The sequence below is a fragment of the Anolis sagrei genome, chromosome X (assembly GCF_037176765.1).
Source record: "Anolis sagrei isolate rAnoSag1 chromosome X, rAnoSag1.mat, whole genome shotgun sequence".
Taxonomy (NCBI): domain Eukaryota; kingdom Metazoa; phylum Chordata; class Lepidosauria; order Squamata; family Dactyloidae; genus Anolis; species Anolis sagrei.
The window spans coordinates 64,232,731-64,252,065 of record NC_090034.1 but is presented as its reverse complement, the minus strand read 5'-3'; the positions used below and the strand labels follow the sequence as shown (position 1 = coordinate 64,252,065).

Here is a 19,335-nt window from a genome sequence, read left to right as displayed (position 1 = left end):
CAGGGTGAGCCAGCATAACTTCCTTTTTTAAAAGTCGGTTGAAGATGTAGCGGAGCGCTAGTGGTATTGTTCAAGAAGCGGGAGTATAAAGTTTTGTCCTTACACAGTTTTGTCCCTACACAGTTGCCATCATCCGTTGGAACAGTGAGAAGCATGATTTTGTCATTGAGGCCTACTTTTCCAGCAGATTTGGAGTGGCCGACCCACTCTCCAGATTTGGCCCCTTGTGATTTTTTTCTATGGGGTTTTTTGAAATCCCATGTTTATGTGAACTGTCCAAGATTTGAAGACCAACATCCAGGAAGAAATTGCCAACATGCTGGCAAGAGTCATGACAAACGCCAGAAACTGGTTTACTCAGTGTATGGAGAATGGGGAATGTCACCTACCTAATTTGATCTTCAAAACTATGTAAAACAAAACTTTAGGTATGTGCCTACATTATAAAAAAAATAAAAATTTCTGATTCATACAATGGGTTTTATTAAGTTTTGAAAAAAGGAAGTTATGCTGCCTCACCATGTATTTTATAGTTATAGTTTATAGAAGTAAAGGAAAAAGGAACAAAAAGCAATGGCACTATAAAGAAAAGAGATAGAATCATAGAGTCATAGAGTTGGAAGAGACCTCATGGGCCATCCAGTCCAACCCACTGCCAAGAAGCAGGAATATTGTTCATAGCATGTAACACTATGCTTCCTTTTCCAAACCGAAAACCAAAAATGGAAATTCCAGAAACATTGGCCTCCATCTCTCTGCAGAAATGGATGCAGGCTATGCTATGTCTTTCCCACCAACTTCCCATATTTTTTTTCAGAGGGGCTACTCAGCAAGGCATGAAGTCAAGCAGTTTCACTTCACATCCTGGCCTGAACACGGGGTGCCTTACCATGCGACGGGGCTCCTGGCATTCATTCGCAGGGTGAAGGCTTCTACGCCTCCTGATGCAGGACCTATTGTTATTCATTGCAGGTAACAATCAAGCATACTACCCTACAGTTTATTGTAACGGTAGCAATAATCATCACTTTTTAATTACAGCTATGAGCAAAACTATGCATAAATGGAATCAGAATCCTCAGCCCATGGTACAAATTTGTAAATCATAGAATAGTAGACTTGGAAAAGACCACATGGGCCATCTAGTCCAACCCCCTTCTGCCTTCATGCAGGAAAAGTCCAATCAAAGCACCCCTGACAGATGACTACCCAGCCTCTGTTTAAAAGCTTCAAAGGAAGGAACTTCCACCAGACTCTGAGGCAGAGAGTTCCACTGCTGAACAGCTCTTCTTATAGTCAGGAAGTTCTCCCTAATATTCAATGGAATCTCCTTCACTGTCATTTGAAGCCCTGGCTCCATTGAGTTTCCAGGGCAGCAGGAAGGAAGCCTTCTCCCTCTTCCTTTGGGCATCCTTTCAGATATTTATATAAGTACATGTCTCCTTTCAACCTTCTTTTCTGCAGACTCAACGCATCCAGTTCTTTAAGCCACTCCTCAGAGGGATTATTCATGATCTCCAGGCCTTTAATCCTTTGAGTCTCTCTCTTCCTCTGGACTCCTTCCAGCTTAGAGTCAAACTCTCTTTTAAACTGTGGGGCTCACAATTGGACACAGTGATATTCCAGGTGAAGAGCTCTGACCAAAACAGCATAGAGAGGCACCATGACTTCCCTCGATCTAGACCAGGGGTCCCCAAACTAAAGCCCATGGACCGGATGCGGCCCTCCAAGGGCATTCACCTGGCTCCTGCCCTAAACTTTAGACTCAGGTTAGCCCTAAGTCTGAAATGACTTGAAGGCACACAACAACAATTCTAATTAACTTGTCTATTTCATCATCCAAAAGTAGGCCCACGCTTCCCATTAAAAGATGGGTAAGTTTATGTTCTAAATTTTAAATATTGTTTTGTCTTTCATGTTTGTTTGTTTTGCATTACAAATAGGATATGTGCAGTGTGAATAGGAATCGGTTCATCTTTTTCCAAAGTATAGTTTGCCCCCCCAACAGTCTGAAGAACCATGAACCAGCCCTCCACTTAAAAAGTTTGAGGACCCCTGATCTAGACACTAGACTCCTTTGGATGCAGTCCAGAATCTCATTGGCTTTTTCAGCTGCTGCATCACATTGTTTGCTCATCCTCAACTTGTCTATTAAAACTCAAAGATCTTTATCACATGGACTGTTGTGGAGCCAGGCGTCCCCCATCCTGTATCTTTGCAGTTCCTTTTTTCTGCCTAAGTGGAGTATCTTACATTTGTCCTTCTTGAGATTAATTTTATGAGTTTTGGCCAATTGACTCTAATCTGTTGAGATAATTTTGAATCTTGATCCTGCCCTTTGGAGTATTTGCTCTCCCTCCCAGTTTGGTCCCATCTGCGAACTTTATAAGAAGCTCACCTACTAAACCTCCATCCAAGTCATTAATAAAGACGTTGAACAGAACTGGGCTCAGGACCAAACCCTCTTCGTGGCCTTCGTCTCCTCTCAGCCTTCTCTTCTTCAGGCTAAACATGCCCAGCTCCTTAAGCCGCTCCTCATAGGGCTTGTTCTCCAGACCCTTGATCATTTTAGTCGCCCTCCTCTGGACACATTCCAGCTTGTCAATATTTCTCTTCAATTGTGGTGCCCAGAATTGGACACAATATTCCAGATGTGGTCTAACCAAAGCAGAATAGAGGGGTAGCATTACTTCCTTAGATCTAGACACTATGCTCCTATTGATGCAGGCCAAAATCCAATTGGCTTTTTTTGCTGCCACATCACATTGTTGGCTCATGTTTAACTTGTTGTCCACGAGGACTCCAAGGTCTTTTTCACACATACTGCTCTCGAGCCAGGTCTCATCGTCCCCCATTCTGTATCTTTGCATTTCATTTTTTCTGCCTATTTATATTTATATTTATTTAGAGGTTTTCTATACCGGCCTTTTCAACCTCGACGAGGGACTCGGGTCGGTTTACAGCATATATAAAGTATAATCATATAAAAACCACAGGTATTAAAATAGTACAACACAGTACAATAAAAACATCATCATTATCATTACATCATTACAGTTTCCTATGCCAAATCGTCAATCCAGTCAGTCATAGTCGTGTTCGTAGGTTCGAAGGTTCTAGGTTCAGTCCTCGAATGCCACATTCCAGAGCCAGGTTTTTAGTGATTTCCTGAACGTCAGGAGGGAGGGGGCAGATCTAACCTCTAGTGGGAGGGAGTTCCAAAGCCGGGGAGCCACCACCGAGAAGACCCTGTCTCTCGTCCCCACCAACCGTGACTGTGAGGGTGGTGGGACCGAGAGGAGGGCCCCCTGGGAAGATCTTAATAGCCTCGGTGGTTCATAGGGGAGAATCCGTTCAGACAGGTAAACTGGGCCAGAGCCGTTTAGGGCTTTATAGGTCAAAACCAGCACTTTGAATTGTGCCCGGAAGCTGATCGGCAGCCTAAGTGGAGTATCTTGCATTTGTCACTGTTGAACTTCATTTTGTTAGTTTTGGCCCATCTCTCTAATCTGTCAAGATCATTTTGAATCCTGCTCCTGTCCTCTGGAGTATTGGCTATCCCTCCCAATTTGGTGTCGTCTGCAAACTTGATTATCCTGCCTTCTAGCCGTTCATCTAAGTCATTAATAAAGATGTTGAACAGGACCGGGCCCAGGACGGAACCCCATGGCACTCCACTTGTCACTTCTTTCCAGGATGAAGAGGAAGCATTGGTGAGCACCCTCTGGGTTAGTCCATTTAACCAATTACAGATCCACCTCACCGTAGTTTTGCCTAGCCCACATTGGACTAGTTTGTTTGCCAGAAGGTCATGGGGGACCTTGTTGAAGGCCTTGTGGGGAATGCTGTGGATGTAGCATACCTGGATTTCAGTAGGGCCTTCGACAAGGTCCCCCATGACCTTCTGGCAAGGAAACTAGTCCAATGCGGGCTAGGCAAAACTACGGTGAGGTGGATCTGTAATTGGTTAAATGGACAAACCCAGAGGGTGCTCACCAATGCTTGTAACTACCCAGCTTGTAACTCTATCGAAAAAAGAGATCAGATTAGTCTGGCATGACTTGTTTTTGATAAATCCATGTTGACTATTAGCGAGGACCGCATTTGTTTCTAAGTGTTTGCAGACCACTTCCTTAACAATCTTTTCCAGAATCTTGCCTGGTATCGACGTGAGGCTGACCAGACGGTAGTTGTTTGGGTCATCCTTTTTTCCCTTCTTGAAGATTGGGACCACATTGGCCCTCCTCCAATCTGCTGGAACTTCTCCCGTTCTCCAAGAACTCTCAAAGATTATTGCCAATGGTTCCGAAATGACTTCCACTAGTTCCTTCAGTACTCTTGGGTGTAGTTGATCCGGCCCTGGGGACTTGAACTCATTTAGAGCAACCAGGTATTCCTGGACGACTTGTTTCCCAATTTGGGGTTGGATGTCCTCTCAAGTCGCTCCTGTCACGACAAAAAAAAAAAACCCAAAAAATTGACTACATTTTGAGGTGAAACTGAAGTTTGCAAAAGCTTATCAAACACAGACTCAAGTATGACAGTGATCCAAATAGGATGTAACTAAGACATATATTATTATTAACTGTATTTGATGTACCACCCTAGCCAGATCTGTCAGCTCAAGGACCAGTGCAGTTGAAGTTTGAAAGACACGAGGGCATGCCTGGCCACTACAGAAGTGGCCTTCTTTTCTCCCTTTTGGAACACACCTTTTGTGGCCTGCCCTGCATTCCAGATTTCCAGTCGTAGTTAGATCCATGTTCAGTTCTGGGGTGTAAATTGTGTGGGTAAATAAAAATGTTTCAAAAAGAAACAATGAATAAAACTCAAAGGTTGGTCTTCTTTCTCTTTCATCTCCAACTGCCCCTAGTGCTGGGACTGGGAGGACAGGCTGCTACATTGTTCTGGATGTGATGCTGGATATGGCCGAATGTGAGGGCGTTGTGGATATTTACAATTGCGTGAAGACGCTGTGCTCAAGGAGAATCAACATGATTCAGACTGAGGTGAGTTTGGTCATTATATTATTTGTGGCAGGATTAGAAAAGGAGTGGTCTGTGGATATTAATATTGATATTATTAAATATTTAATAACAAGTTTACAATTTATAACTTTGGCAAACTATCACCCTGGTGATTGGGGTTATTATTTATTTCATGCATTTCTACCCCGCCCTTCTCCTCCTGAAGGGGGACTCAGGGCGGTCTCACACAAGCATCATATGATGCTATCAACATATAAACACTCAAAAATTACATTTAAAACAGTAAAAAATAATTAAAAACATTATACATCAACATCATATACACATCTGCCTTTCTTCATTTTGCTGCACTCAGTGCAATGCGAAAAAGCCTGACTCCGACGGCCACTCCAGCTGCCTCGGAGAAGGACATATGGGGCCAGGAAGAACAGGTAAGCCAGGCTGCATGCAATGCTTTACAGTCAGTACTTAAGCCTGCTTCTGCTTCTGTGGCACCAAGCACAAGTTCGAAAGCCACTTCAACACCCTCAGTTGCCTCAAAGAGAAAGACAGAGAAGACTCCTTTACTGGGTTGCTGTGAGTTTTCTGGGCTGTCTGGCCATGTTCAGCAGCCTTCTTTCCTGGCGTTTTGCCTGCATCTGCGGCTAATGGTATCTTCAGAGGTTCTGTTGGCAGGTGTGTATATACCTGTGGAATAATGTCCAAGGTAGGAAAAGAACCCTTGTCAGTTTAAAGCCAGTATGAATGTTGCAGTTAGCAAGTTTGAATAGCATTGAGTAGTCTTGCAGCTGCAAAGTCAATCAGTGAAGTTATCTGCATAGAGGTAGTCTGGCCTCTGTTGCCTGGAGGCATCCTCTGCTTGGGAGGTGTTAACTGGCCATTGATTGCTTCCTGGAGTTCTCTTCTTTCTCCCACCTTGGTCATTATTCCACAGGTTAACACCTCCCAAGCAGTCCACTTGCTTCATTGTTAACAGATCCTCTGAGAATGTTTGCCACAGATGCAGGCGAAATGTCAGGAGAGAATGCTGCTGGAACATGGCTAAACAGCCCGAAAAACTCATAGCAATCTAGTGATTCTGGCCATGAAAGCCTTTGAAAGTCGCCCCAGTACCAGACCCACCAGGCACCCCTTTACCTCCCAACACAGATGTCCACCCATTGATCTTAGCAGGCCCGCATCCTCATCTTCAGTGGGGATCACCCTCAAATCTTCCCTTGAAGAAGCAAATGGGCACGGGTGGAAAAGGGCAAATCCATAAGGTCTTCCATTTCCCCAAATTGTGACATGGCTTATGAAGCAGAACTCTGACCAAAGAAGGAGCCTATTGTTGCTTTCCTCTTCCTCTGAGGACAGCCACCTGCAGGCTCTGCTTCAGTCCTCCCTGCCAAGCTCCAGATGGTGGGTAGCCACCCTCTACCCAAGTGTTGCCAGAACTCATGTGAGACTACTCCGTGCTCTCAGATGGAGAGGTTCTAGACTCCCCTTGAGCCTCAGAGCAGGTGGTCTTCCAGGGTCCAGTCCCCATCCGTGCCCCTCTGGAAGGATCTTGCCATCAAGAGCTCTTTCCTCAGTCAGGCACCACTAAGAGGCATCATAGCACAGTGCAGAATTGATATTCTGCTCACCACACTCTCAGCCCTTGCTTTCTCCTTCCTGGCCTCCGGTATCTCCTCCCAGAAGGGCTTCACTACAGAAGGCAAGACCTCCTCCATCTCCACCACCTCAGTTTCTTCTGAACTTACTCCTCTGGATCTGTCAATGTTGAGTCCGTGGCCTCAGTAATATTGGTCAACATGGACATTTCCCCAGAATGTCTCTACCTTTGAGCCACTCTCCCTGATGAATAAGCTCCACGGATGTAAAGAGCAAGTCTTTTGCATGGCAGCAGTTCTCAGCCTCAAAATCAAACAGACCTTGGATACAGTGGATGATCCACTCTAGAACCAGGCCCCATCAGTGGCATTCCTTCCTTTTCTCCATTGCCTCCTGAAGTGTTATTAAGGCCCCTCTCTGGCCCCTCTCCCCAACTGGATCATTATGGAAGCCTCCCATTCCTCATCAAACCTACAGACAGGGAAGGTAAGAAGTTCAACTTGGTTGGTCAAAAGCTTTATTCAGGAGTCGCCTTACTGGTTTGAATGGCAAACTACACGGCATGTATGGGAGCCTACCAGGACTTTTTATTGGAAAAGGCTGCCCCCTTTTTTGCCAAGCTTTCTGATGAAGACTGTTTGGTTTGCCAATCATGGACTTGGCAAACTGGTATTGACATAACGACTACCTTGATGGGTGGCTGCTCTTATCAAACTCTGTTCCCAATCAACCCAGAGAGACCCACCCAACCACAACCGCCCCATGCCGTGGCAAGTTCTACAGCATTGCTCCATGAGGTCCCTCTGGACTCAATTTGTTGAGCTGCCACTTGGTCAAATCCATTGACTTTTATCTCTCACTATAGAATGGATGCTTGAGCTTCAGCCAATACAGCCTTTTATCACACTATCCTCTACCTCGGTCCTCTGATCTGACTCCTCAAATTCATGTCTCTGTACCGTTTAAAACTTATTGAATCCGGCACTCTTGTTTGGTTTAAATTTGCACTTTATTATTGCAACGATTGCTATTTACTGCACATTATTTATTGCAATGTGACATGTTCCGATTCACCTTAAAGTTGATTGCTGTTTGCAACTCCACTAAAGCTGAAAAATCCACTAATTTTAAGACCACTGTGAAGTTATTGCATGAATTACAGTGGAGTTTTTAACGAGCACCAATAGCCAAGGCTATTTTTCTTTCTTTCTAATTATTATAAGGAAACTGTAACCTTTTATTATTAACAAACAATGGTACTAAGATTTGTTGATATTTTAAAACACATTTTCTTGAAAAAAATATGTACCTAATGCTTCGATGTGTTTTTTTTTTCCACTTCTGGTAAAGGAGCAATATGTCTTCATCCATGATGCAATCTTGGAGGCTTGCCTGTGTGGAGAAACCAGTATCCCTATTGGTGAATTCAGATCCACATTCAAAGAAATGGTTAGGATAGATCCACAGAGCAACTCGTCACAGCTGAGGGAAGAGTTCCAGGTGAGGGAATGAAAGCTGGGAGTTCTTCTAAATCTAGGAAATAATCCAGTGTGTACATTTATGATGAGCCCGTTGAGGCAAAAGAAAAGCAGAAAAAGCCTTATATGGTAACTGGCATATGGTTTACAGGATAGTTAGGGACATCCACTTGGGTTGAGATCTAACCTTATTTCCAGTCAAGGGCATCAACTGTATGACTTGCCAGTGTTTAAAACTTTTTCCAGTATTGAGCTGCAGTACTGTCCCATGTGTAAGCCGCCCTGAGTCCCTTCGGAGATATGGTAGCAGGATATAAGAATAAAGTTATTATTATAAAGACTGTGCAGCTCTCAAATCTCTACCCTTTCATGTTATGTGAGCTAACCAAGAAAATGACCATATTTGCAGGCCTGGAATCAAGGCTTGACATCTCTGGGCATCTACCAAATCCAAATAATAATAATAATATAGATCTTGTTTGCTGTGACATACTGTGCTTTTGTGTCAATAATAATGATAATGATAATAATATACTTTATTTATATTCCACTCTATCTCCCCCAAAGGGACTTGGCTGATTACAGAACACATATTCAGTGCCGTTATACAAGTGACAAGGACAGAAAATATATAAAAATAGGTATAGGCTTTCCCCATCTTTTTCCATCTCCAGCATCTGGAGGCTGTGATCGATTCTGGCCTGGGGAGGGGCGGGGTGCTGTCACTCTATCTTCCATGCTGAAAAGCTTTTTGTTGTCCGTAAATGATCTCCCGTTAGGCATGTCCACATAGGTGCCTTTTATTACCTCCCTGCCAATTATCTGCTCCCATCGCTGTTTTCGATCTGCTAGGTGGGCAGAAGATGGGCTGATGGCCAGGAGCTCACCACGACCCAGGCTTGAACTGTCAACCTTTCGATTGGCGCAATTTTCTGCAGCTGGCAGTTAACCCGCTGTACTAAAGCCTGATCCATTGGGCTTAAGCATTGCCAAACTTTAGTCCCACTGCCAAACTCTATGATTGGAAAATGGGAGAAATCACCAAAGAAGAAATCAAACGAATAACCAACTCCTGTAGGGAGAAGGTTCGCAAGGTTAAAGCGCAAAATGACCTCAAACTTGCCAGGGCATTAAAAACAATAAAAAGGGCTTCCTTGCTTACATCAGTAGAAAAAGGAAGAACAAGGAGGCGAAAGGGCCTCTTCGAGGAGAAGATGGGGAAATGTTGACAGAGGATAGAGAAAAGGCAGAACTACTTAATGCTTTCTTTTCCTCAGTCTTCTCACAAAAAGAAAGCCATCCTCAACCTCAGCAACATGGAATAGATGAAGGAATAGGGGAAATTCAACCGCAAATAGGGAAACAAGTTGACCAGGAATACCTGGCCGCTCTAAATGAGTTCAAGTCCCCAGGACCAGATCAACTACACCCAAGAGTATTGAAGGAACTAGTGGGAGTCATTTCAGAACCTCTGGCAATCATCTTTGAGAGTTCTTAGAGAATGGGAGAAGTTCGAGCAGATTGGAGAAGGACAAATGTGGTCCCAATCTTCAAGAAGGGAAAAAAGGATAACTCAAACAATTACCGTCCGGTCAGCCTCACGTCGATACCAGGCAAGATTCTGGAAAAGATTGTTAAGGAAGTGGTCTGCAAACACTTAGAAACAAATGCAGACATCGCTAATAGTCAACACGGATTTATCAAAAACAAGTCATGCCAGACTAATCTGATCTCTTTTTTCGATAGAGTTAGAAGCTGGGTAGATGCGGGGAATGCCTTGGATGTAGCGTACCTGGTTTTCGGTAAGGCCTTCGACAAGGTCCCCCCTGACCTTCTGGCAAACAAACTAGTCCAATGTGGGCTAGGCAAAACTACGGTGAGGTGGATCTGTAATTGGTTATGTGAACAAACCCAGAGGATCCTCACCAATGCTTCCTCTTCATACTGGAAAGAAGTGATGAGTGGAGTGCCGCAGGGTTCTGTCCTGGGCCCGGTCCTGTTCAAAACCTTTATTAATGACTTAGATAAAGGGTTAGAAGGCATGATCAAGTTTGCAGATGACACCAAATTGGGAGGGGTAGCCAGTACTCCAGAAGACAGGAGCAGAATTCAAAATTAGAGAGATGAGCCAAAATGGCAGCTTAAAAAGCCAATGGGATTTTGGCCTGCATCAATAAGAGTCTAGTGTCTAGATCCAGTGTCATGCTACCCCTCTATTCTGCCTTGGTTAGACCACACCTGGAATACTGTGTCCCATTCTGGGCACCACAATTGAAGAGAGATATTTATTTATTTATTTATTGTGTCAGGGGCAGACCAAACAGTTGCATTGCATTTTTAACAAACAAAACAAAACACAAAGTTCCATGCTTGGTAATTGATTAAATGTCCTTTGACCAGTATCTGGCCACTTGGAGTGCCTCTGGTGTTGCCGCAAGGAGGTCCTCCATTGTGCATGTGGCAGGGCTCAGGTTGCATTGCAGCAGGTGGTCAGTGGTTTGATCTTCTCCACACTTGCATGTCGTGGATTCCACTTTGTAGCCCCATTTCTTAAGGTTGGCTCTGCATCTCGTGGTGCCAGAGCACAGTCTGTTCAGCGCCTTCCAATTCGCCCAGTTTTCTGTGTGCCCAGGAGGGAGTCTCTTGTCAATATCTCAAGAGAGATATTGACAAGCTGGAATGTGTCCAGAGGAGGGCAACTAAAATAATCAAGGGTCTGAAGAACAAGCCCTACGAGGAGCGGCTTAGAGATCTGTGTATGTTTAGCCTGCAGAAGAGAAGGCTGAGAGGAGACATGATAGCCATGTATAAATATGTGAGGGAAAGTCATAGGGAGGAGGGAGCAAGCTTGGAGACTAGGACGCGGAACAATGGCTTCAAACTGCAGGAAAGGAGATTCCACCTGAACTTTCTGACTGTGAGAGCTGTTCATCGGTGGAACTCTCTGCCCCAAAGTGTGGTGGAGGCTCCTTCTATGGAGGATTTTAAACAGAGGCTGGGCTTGCCATCTGTCGGGGATTCTTTGAATGTGATTTCCTGCTTCTTGGCAGAGGATTGGACTGGATGGCCCGCAAGGTCTCTTCCAACTCTATGGTTCTATGATTCTATGACTTTACAATTCTAATGTTTTTGATGTCTTCTATGTGTGAGGAAGCAGTAAGAAAAGCACAAAGGGTCTTTCGATCAATTACCTCTGAATGCACTGTCTTTTTATTTTGGAAGACACTGTAGATTCTGCTTTGAATCCACAGTAAAGCAGTGCTCTGACTGGAAAAAAAGTAAAGCAAGTTATGCAGCAGAGCTCAGAATAGATTTTTTGCTATCTTGGAAGCAAGAAGAAGAACAAGGAAATAGCAGGCGTTGGTAAATTGTTTCATGTCTTCTTTGCGCAAGGACAATCCATCATTTCTTCCTCTCCATTTTATCCCCATAATGGTTCCATATTTCAGTCTATCTACAAATCGATCTTCCCAGTCCAGCATCATGACCTCTGCATTATTCCAGCTCTCAGTTGTTATTGTTGCTTGCTTGTTTGTGTGTGTGTCTGTGTGGTTAGGTGATTTTGTGGTTAGATAATTTGAATTACAAGCTCAGCAGTAATTCGCACTTCCTGCTTCTCAACAGGACCATATTCAGTTCCTGGTAGCATTTATAAAGATGCCTGTTTTAAATCCTGAGCACCCTCTCCCAGTGATTGCAGACAGTTCTGTGCTAGATGTACCAATATTCTCTCTCAGTATAGGGAAGATTTTTAAAAAAATTATTGTGGCCTTTTACCATTTTAAAATATCACGTCCTATTTCTCTAATTTTGCCATATATTATCAGTCTTTTTCTTTATGTTTCTTTGTCTTTGGGGTTGGGGGCACATTATCAATCAGTGATGCACATACTTATTTCCCTATGTAACTCCGTGAACAACTTCAAGCGGATTTGCTGTTTCAATCTGTTTCAGCAACATCAACAAAGCATCTTGTATCACCTTAAAAGACCAAATCGTTTTATTTCATTGCAGCTTTCATGGACTGCATTGATGAAGTGGGCTGCAGTTTGAGAAAGCTTATGTAAACAAAAATTTCTTAGGCCACAGACTCTTTCCAATATTTTTATGAAAAGTTCAATACTCTCTTTACTTGCTCCTTCTTGTTGAAGAATGTGGGCTGGGGATTGATAGATTGGTAAACAACTGGCTCCTCAATATGGTCTCATCAGGACATATTTGGTTTCTTGGATCATGGCCTTCTAAAGCAGGCATGATTGCCCACCTCTATCTCTTTAGTCTGAAGTATTGAGGGTTCTTTACTATTCATCAGCTAACCTGTATCTATTTGAACACACCTTACCTCTCATCACCTTACCATCAGGAAAACTGGTGGATTTAGTCTCATGATTGGAATATACATGATAGGAGTTGTCATTGTATTTCCAGTTTCTATGTCATATCATTGTGAAAGCTAGGCAGTGAAGAAAGGAAGATGATCAACTCATTTGATATGTGGTTCTGGAGGAGAGTTCTATAGTGTGATGGAAGGACTGCTCAAATGACCAGCACATGGGTTCAAGAGCAAATCATACCTGAACTAGCTATAGAAGCCACTCCGGCTAGACCAAGGCTATTGAATTTTGGACATTACAAAAAGCAACCCAATTACATTACAAAAAGCAACCCGGTCTGAGTCCCTCTGCAGAGGTAGAGAAGATCGGGATATAAAAGTTTAAAATTAATTAATTAGCAATGACAATAATGCTTGGTAAAGTCGAAGGCAGTAGGAGAGGAGGAAAACTATGATAGGTGAACAAGCTCAAATGAATCTATATCTCTTTGTTGGTAAGACATGGACAGGGCTATTGATGGAAAGTTGTTTTGGATGTCTGCCTTTCAGAGTAATAGCAAAAATTAAAGCCATCTTCACAGCAGTTAGCAACAGTGATATGATTGCAGGTGGATTTTTAGCCAATCGATGGATTAAACCCACAGAGTGAGTTACTCTTCATTTCCTGTTACACTCACAAGCATAGAGAGAGGACATAGAAAACATCTGGCACAAACAAAATGGAATGGAATGTGGAAATGGCTTGTTACTCAATTTTTAAGTCTTGTTTTTAAATATTTATTCATCAAAATGTGAATTTTTAGTTGTGTGATGCTTAATTTGCTGTAATGTTTCACTATTAACTGATGTTGATGCCTAATATATTATTATTTGATTTACAGTTTGTTTATTTGCTTTTTTGGTGGCACTTTATGGCATCGAATGTTTGCTGCTGTATGTTGTGAACTGCCCTGAGTCCCCATTGGGGAGATAGATAGGGCAGGATACAATGATGTTTTATCTCCTCCTCCTCCTCTTCTTCCTCTTCCTCCTCCTCCTCCTCCTCCTCCACCACCACCACCACTTCACAATAATAGAAGTGACTAGGAACATATATTCTGGGCTCAAGTAACTCTTCGGTGATGAATTTGCCTGTGATATATTTAGGGCTAAGTCAAACAAGAATTAAAAACCTGGAATACTTTTCATGCAAAACATAATCTGCCACCTCTATTGTCACTCCTCCTAAAAGTCATCACCTTTCCTAAAAACAGCCTGGGCCTCATGCTATCACCAGTAATGCAAAAGAAGTTTGCCCATTCATATATGTAATAATAATAATAATAATAATAATAATAATAATAATAATATACTTTATTTATATTTCACACTATCTCCCCGAGGGATACTCAGAACCTGTTGTCTGAAGACTCTCCAGGTTGTGTTGCCAGCATGACTACATGGGCACCTTTTACCTTCCTGCTGAGGCAGTACCTATTCATCTACTCACATTGCATGTTTTCGAACTGCTAGGTTGGCAGAAGCTAGGGCTAACAGCAGGAGCTCACCTTGACCCGCAGCTTCTGTTAATCTCTCCACTCCATGGAATTATGAAATGCTGCCTAACCTGGTTTCTTTGCGTCCAGCAGACTCTGAATTCTGTCACTCCCCACCTGGATATGGAGGAGTACAGCATCGCCCTTTTGCCACGCAACCGGGAAAAGAATCGCAGCATGGATGCGCTGCCTCCTGACCGGTGCCTCCCCTTCTTAATCTCTATGGATGGAGAAAGCAACAATTACATCAATGCAGCCTTAACTGATGTAAGTGCCTTGAGAAGTATACTGGGAGTAGATAAAAGGACCTCTGCTGCTGCAGTGAGAGCAGAACTGGAAATCTATACAATCAATGCACAGTCTAAACTTAGAGCGTACAATTACTGGTGTAAAATCAATGTAATGGAGCCTGATAGACTCCCAAAATTGTGCCTACTAGAACAGATAAAATCCCAACTACCGACCTCCTGCATTGACAGATTATATAAGAAGTTGTGGGCTTCCCGTCTCCTGCGCCTCAAATGACCAAGTAAGAAAGGGTGCTATACAAAGGATTTTGGATATAGAAGCACAAAAAGATATAGCCACCCTCAGTAAGATTGCTAACCTAAAATGGCTGAGTCAATATAAATGTACCTTTCAAACTGCTAATTACCTAAAAATGCAAATACCAAAACATCTCAGGGAGGTATTCACGCGAGCCAGATTTGATCAGCTTGAGACAATGGTTAGATACGGGAGATTTAACAGCATCCCTTATAATGAATGGAGTTGTATCTTCAGGGCACCTGAAATTGAGGATATGGCACACATATTGTTTGATTGCAAATTGTATCAAAAGGTGAGAGACTTCCACCTTGGTCCATATATCAAACGGACAATGTATTGGGATTCTCACATCAGAACAACATATTTTATGTGTGGCCAAGACCCAAAAATAACGTATAAAACAGCTCTGTACTTAAGCAAAACAATGCGTCTGAGAACCACATATGTAGGGCTGATTGGGGTAAATTGTAGGGGTGATAATGAAATATGATGTATATACTCAGCTTGATCAGTTTATCAGTTTTATCATGTCTTATCATATGTATTTACTGTATTATTATAAGTGTCTTATTTTAACTTTCTACGTGGAGTGTGATCAGGTCTTATCAGGCCTTGTTGTTCTGTTTCTTATTGTGATATGGCCTAAGGGCTAATCAATAAAATTACTACATATGATGTAAGTGTATTTTTAAGACCAGATTGAGCCAATTTTGGCCCTCCCTCCAGCTATTTCTTAAGGCATTGGCCTGCTGGCTGATATCCGAACAAAGAATGGGCCAGAGATGTCACTGCCTTGGTCCTTTCATTATTGGCTGCTACTTCCCTTTGGATATCAAGTGGTGCAATATGAGCTAAACAGTATAATTTCTCTAGAGGTGTAGGGTGTAGACATCCTGTGAAAAATTTGGCATGTCTCATTAAGAGCCACATCCATTGTTTTAACATGGGGAAATGTTTTCCACACTGGGCATACATACTCAGCAGCAGAGTAGCAAAGCACAAGGGCAGATGACTTCACTGTGTCTGGTTGTGATCCCCAGGTTGTGCCGGTTGGGATTCATATGATATTGTTTCTAGCGCCCACTTTTTGCTTTATAGTCAAGCAGTGCTTCTTGTAGGTCAGAGCATGGTCCAGAGTGACTCCCAGGTATTTGGGGGTGCTTCAATGTTCCAGTGGGATTCCTTCCCAGGTCATCCTCAGAGCTCGGGATGCTTGTCTGTTCTTAAGGTGAAAGGCACACGTCAGCCTGGCTACTGCATTGGAAGATGGGCACAGAATTTAAAAAAGAACTTTAAGAAACTAAATAAAATAAAATAAAATAAAATGACATTCAACAGAGGCAAATATTCTATATTTTTTCACAAAATTAAATGCACAGATAATAGGATGGGTGATACTTGGGTTACCAGCACTATATTATCAAGTGTTCAAAAGAACAATTATCAATCACCCTTGGAGAGAATTGTTCTTTGTTGTGATGCATGCCTCTAATGTGCTGCTCTCTTTGTTTTCCTTTAGAGCTACACAAAGAGTTCTGCCTTCATTGTGACCTTGCACCCACTTCAAAGCACCACCACAGACTTCTGGAGGCTGGTGTATGACTATGGCTGCACCTCCATCGTGATGCTCAACCAACTCAACCAGTCCAATTCTGCTTGGGTGAGTGACAAGGAGCTGTGTGAGCACCATTAAGGATGAGTGAGAATATAATTTCAACTAATTTAGAGTGAATCTGCTCAGTAGCCTTTTAACTACAGCTAGTCTTTTTTTGAAGTGCAAGCACAGTGCAGAAATACTTCATAGCACTCTCAAATGCTGGCAGGAATCAAATATGGAAATAAATGGCCTGTGCATCTACACTGAATGTCTGCTAGTGCTGGTGTAAATGCACAACAAAAACTAGAGCTACAGTTATATGCATATGTCGTTTGGGTGAACTTATCAAAACAGCCTAATGTAATTAGAAGTAAACTTGCATAGGACTGCACTGCCAATCTATTTTTTTAAATTCCTCTATATAATAATAATAATAATAATAATAATAATAATAATAATAATGATCGAACTGCAAAGACTCTGGCACAAACCAGTAAAGGTGGTCCCAGTGGTGATCGGCACACTGGGTGCAGTGCCTAAAGACCTTGGCCTGCACTTAAACACAATCGGCACTGACAAGATTACCATCTGCCAGCTGCAAAAGGCCACCTTACTGGGATCTGCAAGCATTATTCGCCAATACATCACATAGTCCTAGACACTTGGTAAGTGTCCGACGTGTGATCCAATACAACAGCCAGCAGAGTGTCTGCTGTGGACTCATCTTGTGGTGTTTCAAATGATGATGATGATGATGATGATGATGATGATGATGATAATTATGATGTATTTATTTCATGTCAAAAGCATTGCATAAATAAATAAGTATAAAACTGATAAAATAAAGGAAGCACAAGCAGCTAAATAATTTTAGACCAAAAACAGGCAACATCAACCGCATTATATGTAGCCTCAAACAATTCTTCCTTTGTGCAGGACACTGCAGACAAGCATAGAGATGCAGAGTTATCTGTTCTGCTCTATAGTCACACAAGGTGGAGGATTCTTCTAGGTCGTACCATTTTGCCAGGTTGTCTTTTGATCTTCCAACTCCGATTCTGAGTCTCTTCAGGGACTTCCAAGTTGCCCATTCTTGGTTTGGCATTTCTGTGTATGAACCCACACGATCTCTTTCATAGAATCATAGAATCAAAGAGTTGGAAGAGACCTCATGGGCCATCCAGTCCAACCCCCTGCCAAGAAGCAGGAAAATTGCATTCAAATCACCCCTGACAAATGGCCATCCAGCCTCTGCTTAAAAGCTTCCAAAGAAGGAGCCTCCACCACACTCCGGGGCAGAGAGTTCCACTGCTGAACGGCTCTCACAGGAAGTTCTTCCTAATGTTCAGATGGAATCTCCTCTCTTGTAGTTTGAAGCCATTGTTCCGCGTCCTAGTCTCCAAGGAAGCAGAAAACAAGCTTGCTCCCTCCTCCCTGTGGCTTCCTCTCACATATTTATACATGGCTGTCATATCTCCTCTCAGCCTTCGCTTCTTCAGGCTAAACATGCCCAATTCCCTAAGCCGCTCCTCATAGGGCTTGTTCTCCAGACCCTTGATCATTTTAGTTGCCCTCCACTGGACACATTCCAGCTTGTCAATATCTCTCTTGAATTGTGGTGCCCAGAATTGGACACAATATTCCAGATGTGGTCTAACCAAAGCAGAATACAGGGGTAGCATTACTTCCTTAGATCTAGACACTATGCTCCTATTGATGCAGGCCAAAATCCCATTGGCTTTTTTTGCCACCACATCACATTGTTGGCTCATCTGGAGAGGCCCTACTTGCGCTCCCACCTGCATCGCAAGCGGGATTGGTGTGGACGAGAGAGAGGGTCTTCTCGGTGGTGACCCCTTGACTCTGGAACTCACTCCCTAAGAACATCAGGCATGCCCCAACTCTGGCAGTCTTTAGGAGGAGCTTGAAGACGTGGTTGTTCCGGTGTGCCTTCCCAGAATAATGAACCCTTAGCATTATGTCCTTCAAAAGCACTTTATACTGATTTAGGACTGCTTGTACGTTTCCCCAACGCCCCACCTCCTCTACCTTGTTCATGCCCGGCATTATTTTTAACTTAATTACATTTGGCCCAGCCATAGTTTTTTTAAATGTGTCTTGTGCCACTGTTCAATGTTTATGCTATTTTGTGTATGAGATTTATTTTAATTGCTTTGTATTAGTATTTGTATTTTGTTTCGTTTTGTAATTGCTATTGCTTGTATTGATGTATTGTGGGCTCGGCCTCATGTAAGCCGCACCGAGTCCTTTGGGAGAAGGTAACGGGGTATAAATAAAGTTTATTATTATTATTATTATTATTATTATTATTATTATTATTATTGACCCTGGAGAAAGACCCTCCCTTGCGGGGGGAGGGGCATCCAGTTGGGATTTCCTGGTTTAGCTGCCCAGAGGGAGACTCTTGCTGTTGCTGGGGGAACATTTAGAGGAGTGCTGGTTCTCATGAAGCTTTTCCTTGATTTGAGTTTTCTGGGAGAAGGTGCATAGCCATGCCATGGGTGGCTTGCACAGAGTTCAACCTTACTTCTCTCAGCAGCAACTTCCCATCACACATCGGGATGGGGGGCAATGCCAGGTAGCTTGTAGAGTCTATCAACAGGTGTAGGTTTGTGACATCCTGTGATTATTCTGCATATTTTGTTCAGTGCTGTGTTCACTTGCTTCCCCTGGGCAGATTTCTGCCAAACAGGGCAGGCTTACTCAGCAGAGCAACACATGTCCAGGGCTGATGTTCTTATTAATGTTGGGTCTGCATCCCATGTACTGCCAGTAAGTTTCTGCAGGATGTTATTGTGTGCAGCTACTTTGTGCTTGGTGTTCATACAGTGTTTCCTATATGTTAGTGTTCGATCTAAGGCGATGCCAAGATATTTAGTGTGGAAACAGTGTTCAAGGTATTGGCCTTCCCAGGTAACTTTCAATTTCCTGTTGGCTTCACAGTTCCATAGGTGGAAAGCACACACTTGTGTATTGGCAGGGTTAGGCTTCAGGTGGTTATCTTTGAAGTACCTGGAGAGATCTTTTAAGGCATTAATAAGTTGGTTTTCAACTGTTTCAAAGTCTTTTGCTTGTGTTGTTAGGCCAAGGTCATCAGTGTATATAAAGCTCTTTGTGAATGGAAGTTGTGGCTGATCATTAGCAAATATTTAAATAAGGTTGTTGCAAGAACGTTGCATTGGGGTAAACCATTCTTTTGCCTCCTCCATCTACTTTTCCTGCCCTGAAGCTCCACATA

The 19,335-nt window shown here is 42.9% G+C and overlaps 1 protein-coding gene across 13 annotated transcripts in view; it reads left to right on the top strand.

The window, feature by feature from the left end:
• Positions 1-19,335, top strand: part of PTPRU (protein tyrosine phosphatase receptor type U) — a 173,140-nt gene that overhangs the window by 137,727 nt on the left and 16,078 nt on the right. For 7 of the 13 annotated variants that reach the window (XM_060784674.2, XM_060784671.2, XM_060784669.2 and 4 more), the window contains 5 exons: positions 818-972; positions 4,874-5,009; positions 7,935-8,084; positions 14,024-14,197; positions 15,999-16,139. In XM_060784674.2, coding sequence (XP_060640657.2) covers positions 818-972; positions 4,874-5,009; positions 7,935-8,084; positions 14,024-14,197; positions 15,999-16,139 — 756 coding nt within the window. Of the gene's footprint in view, positions 1-817; positions 973-4,873; positions 5,010-7,934; positions 8,085-14,020; positions 14,198-15,998; positions 16,140-19,335 lie in introns of all 13 variants that reach the window. The other 6 variants (XM_060784673.2, XM_067473646.1, XM_060784664.2 and 3 more) reach the window with 1 other exon arrangement.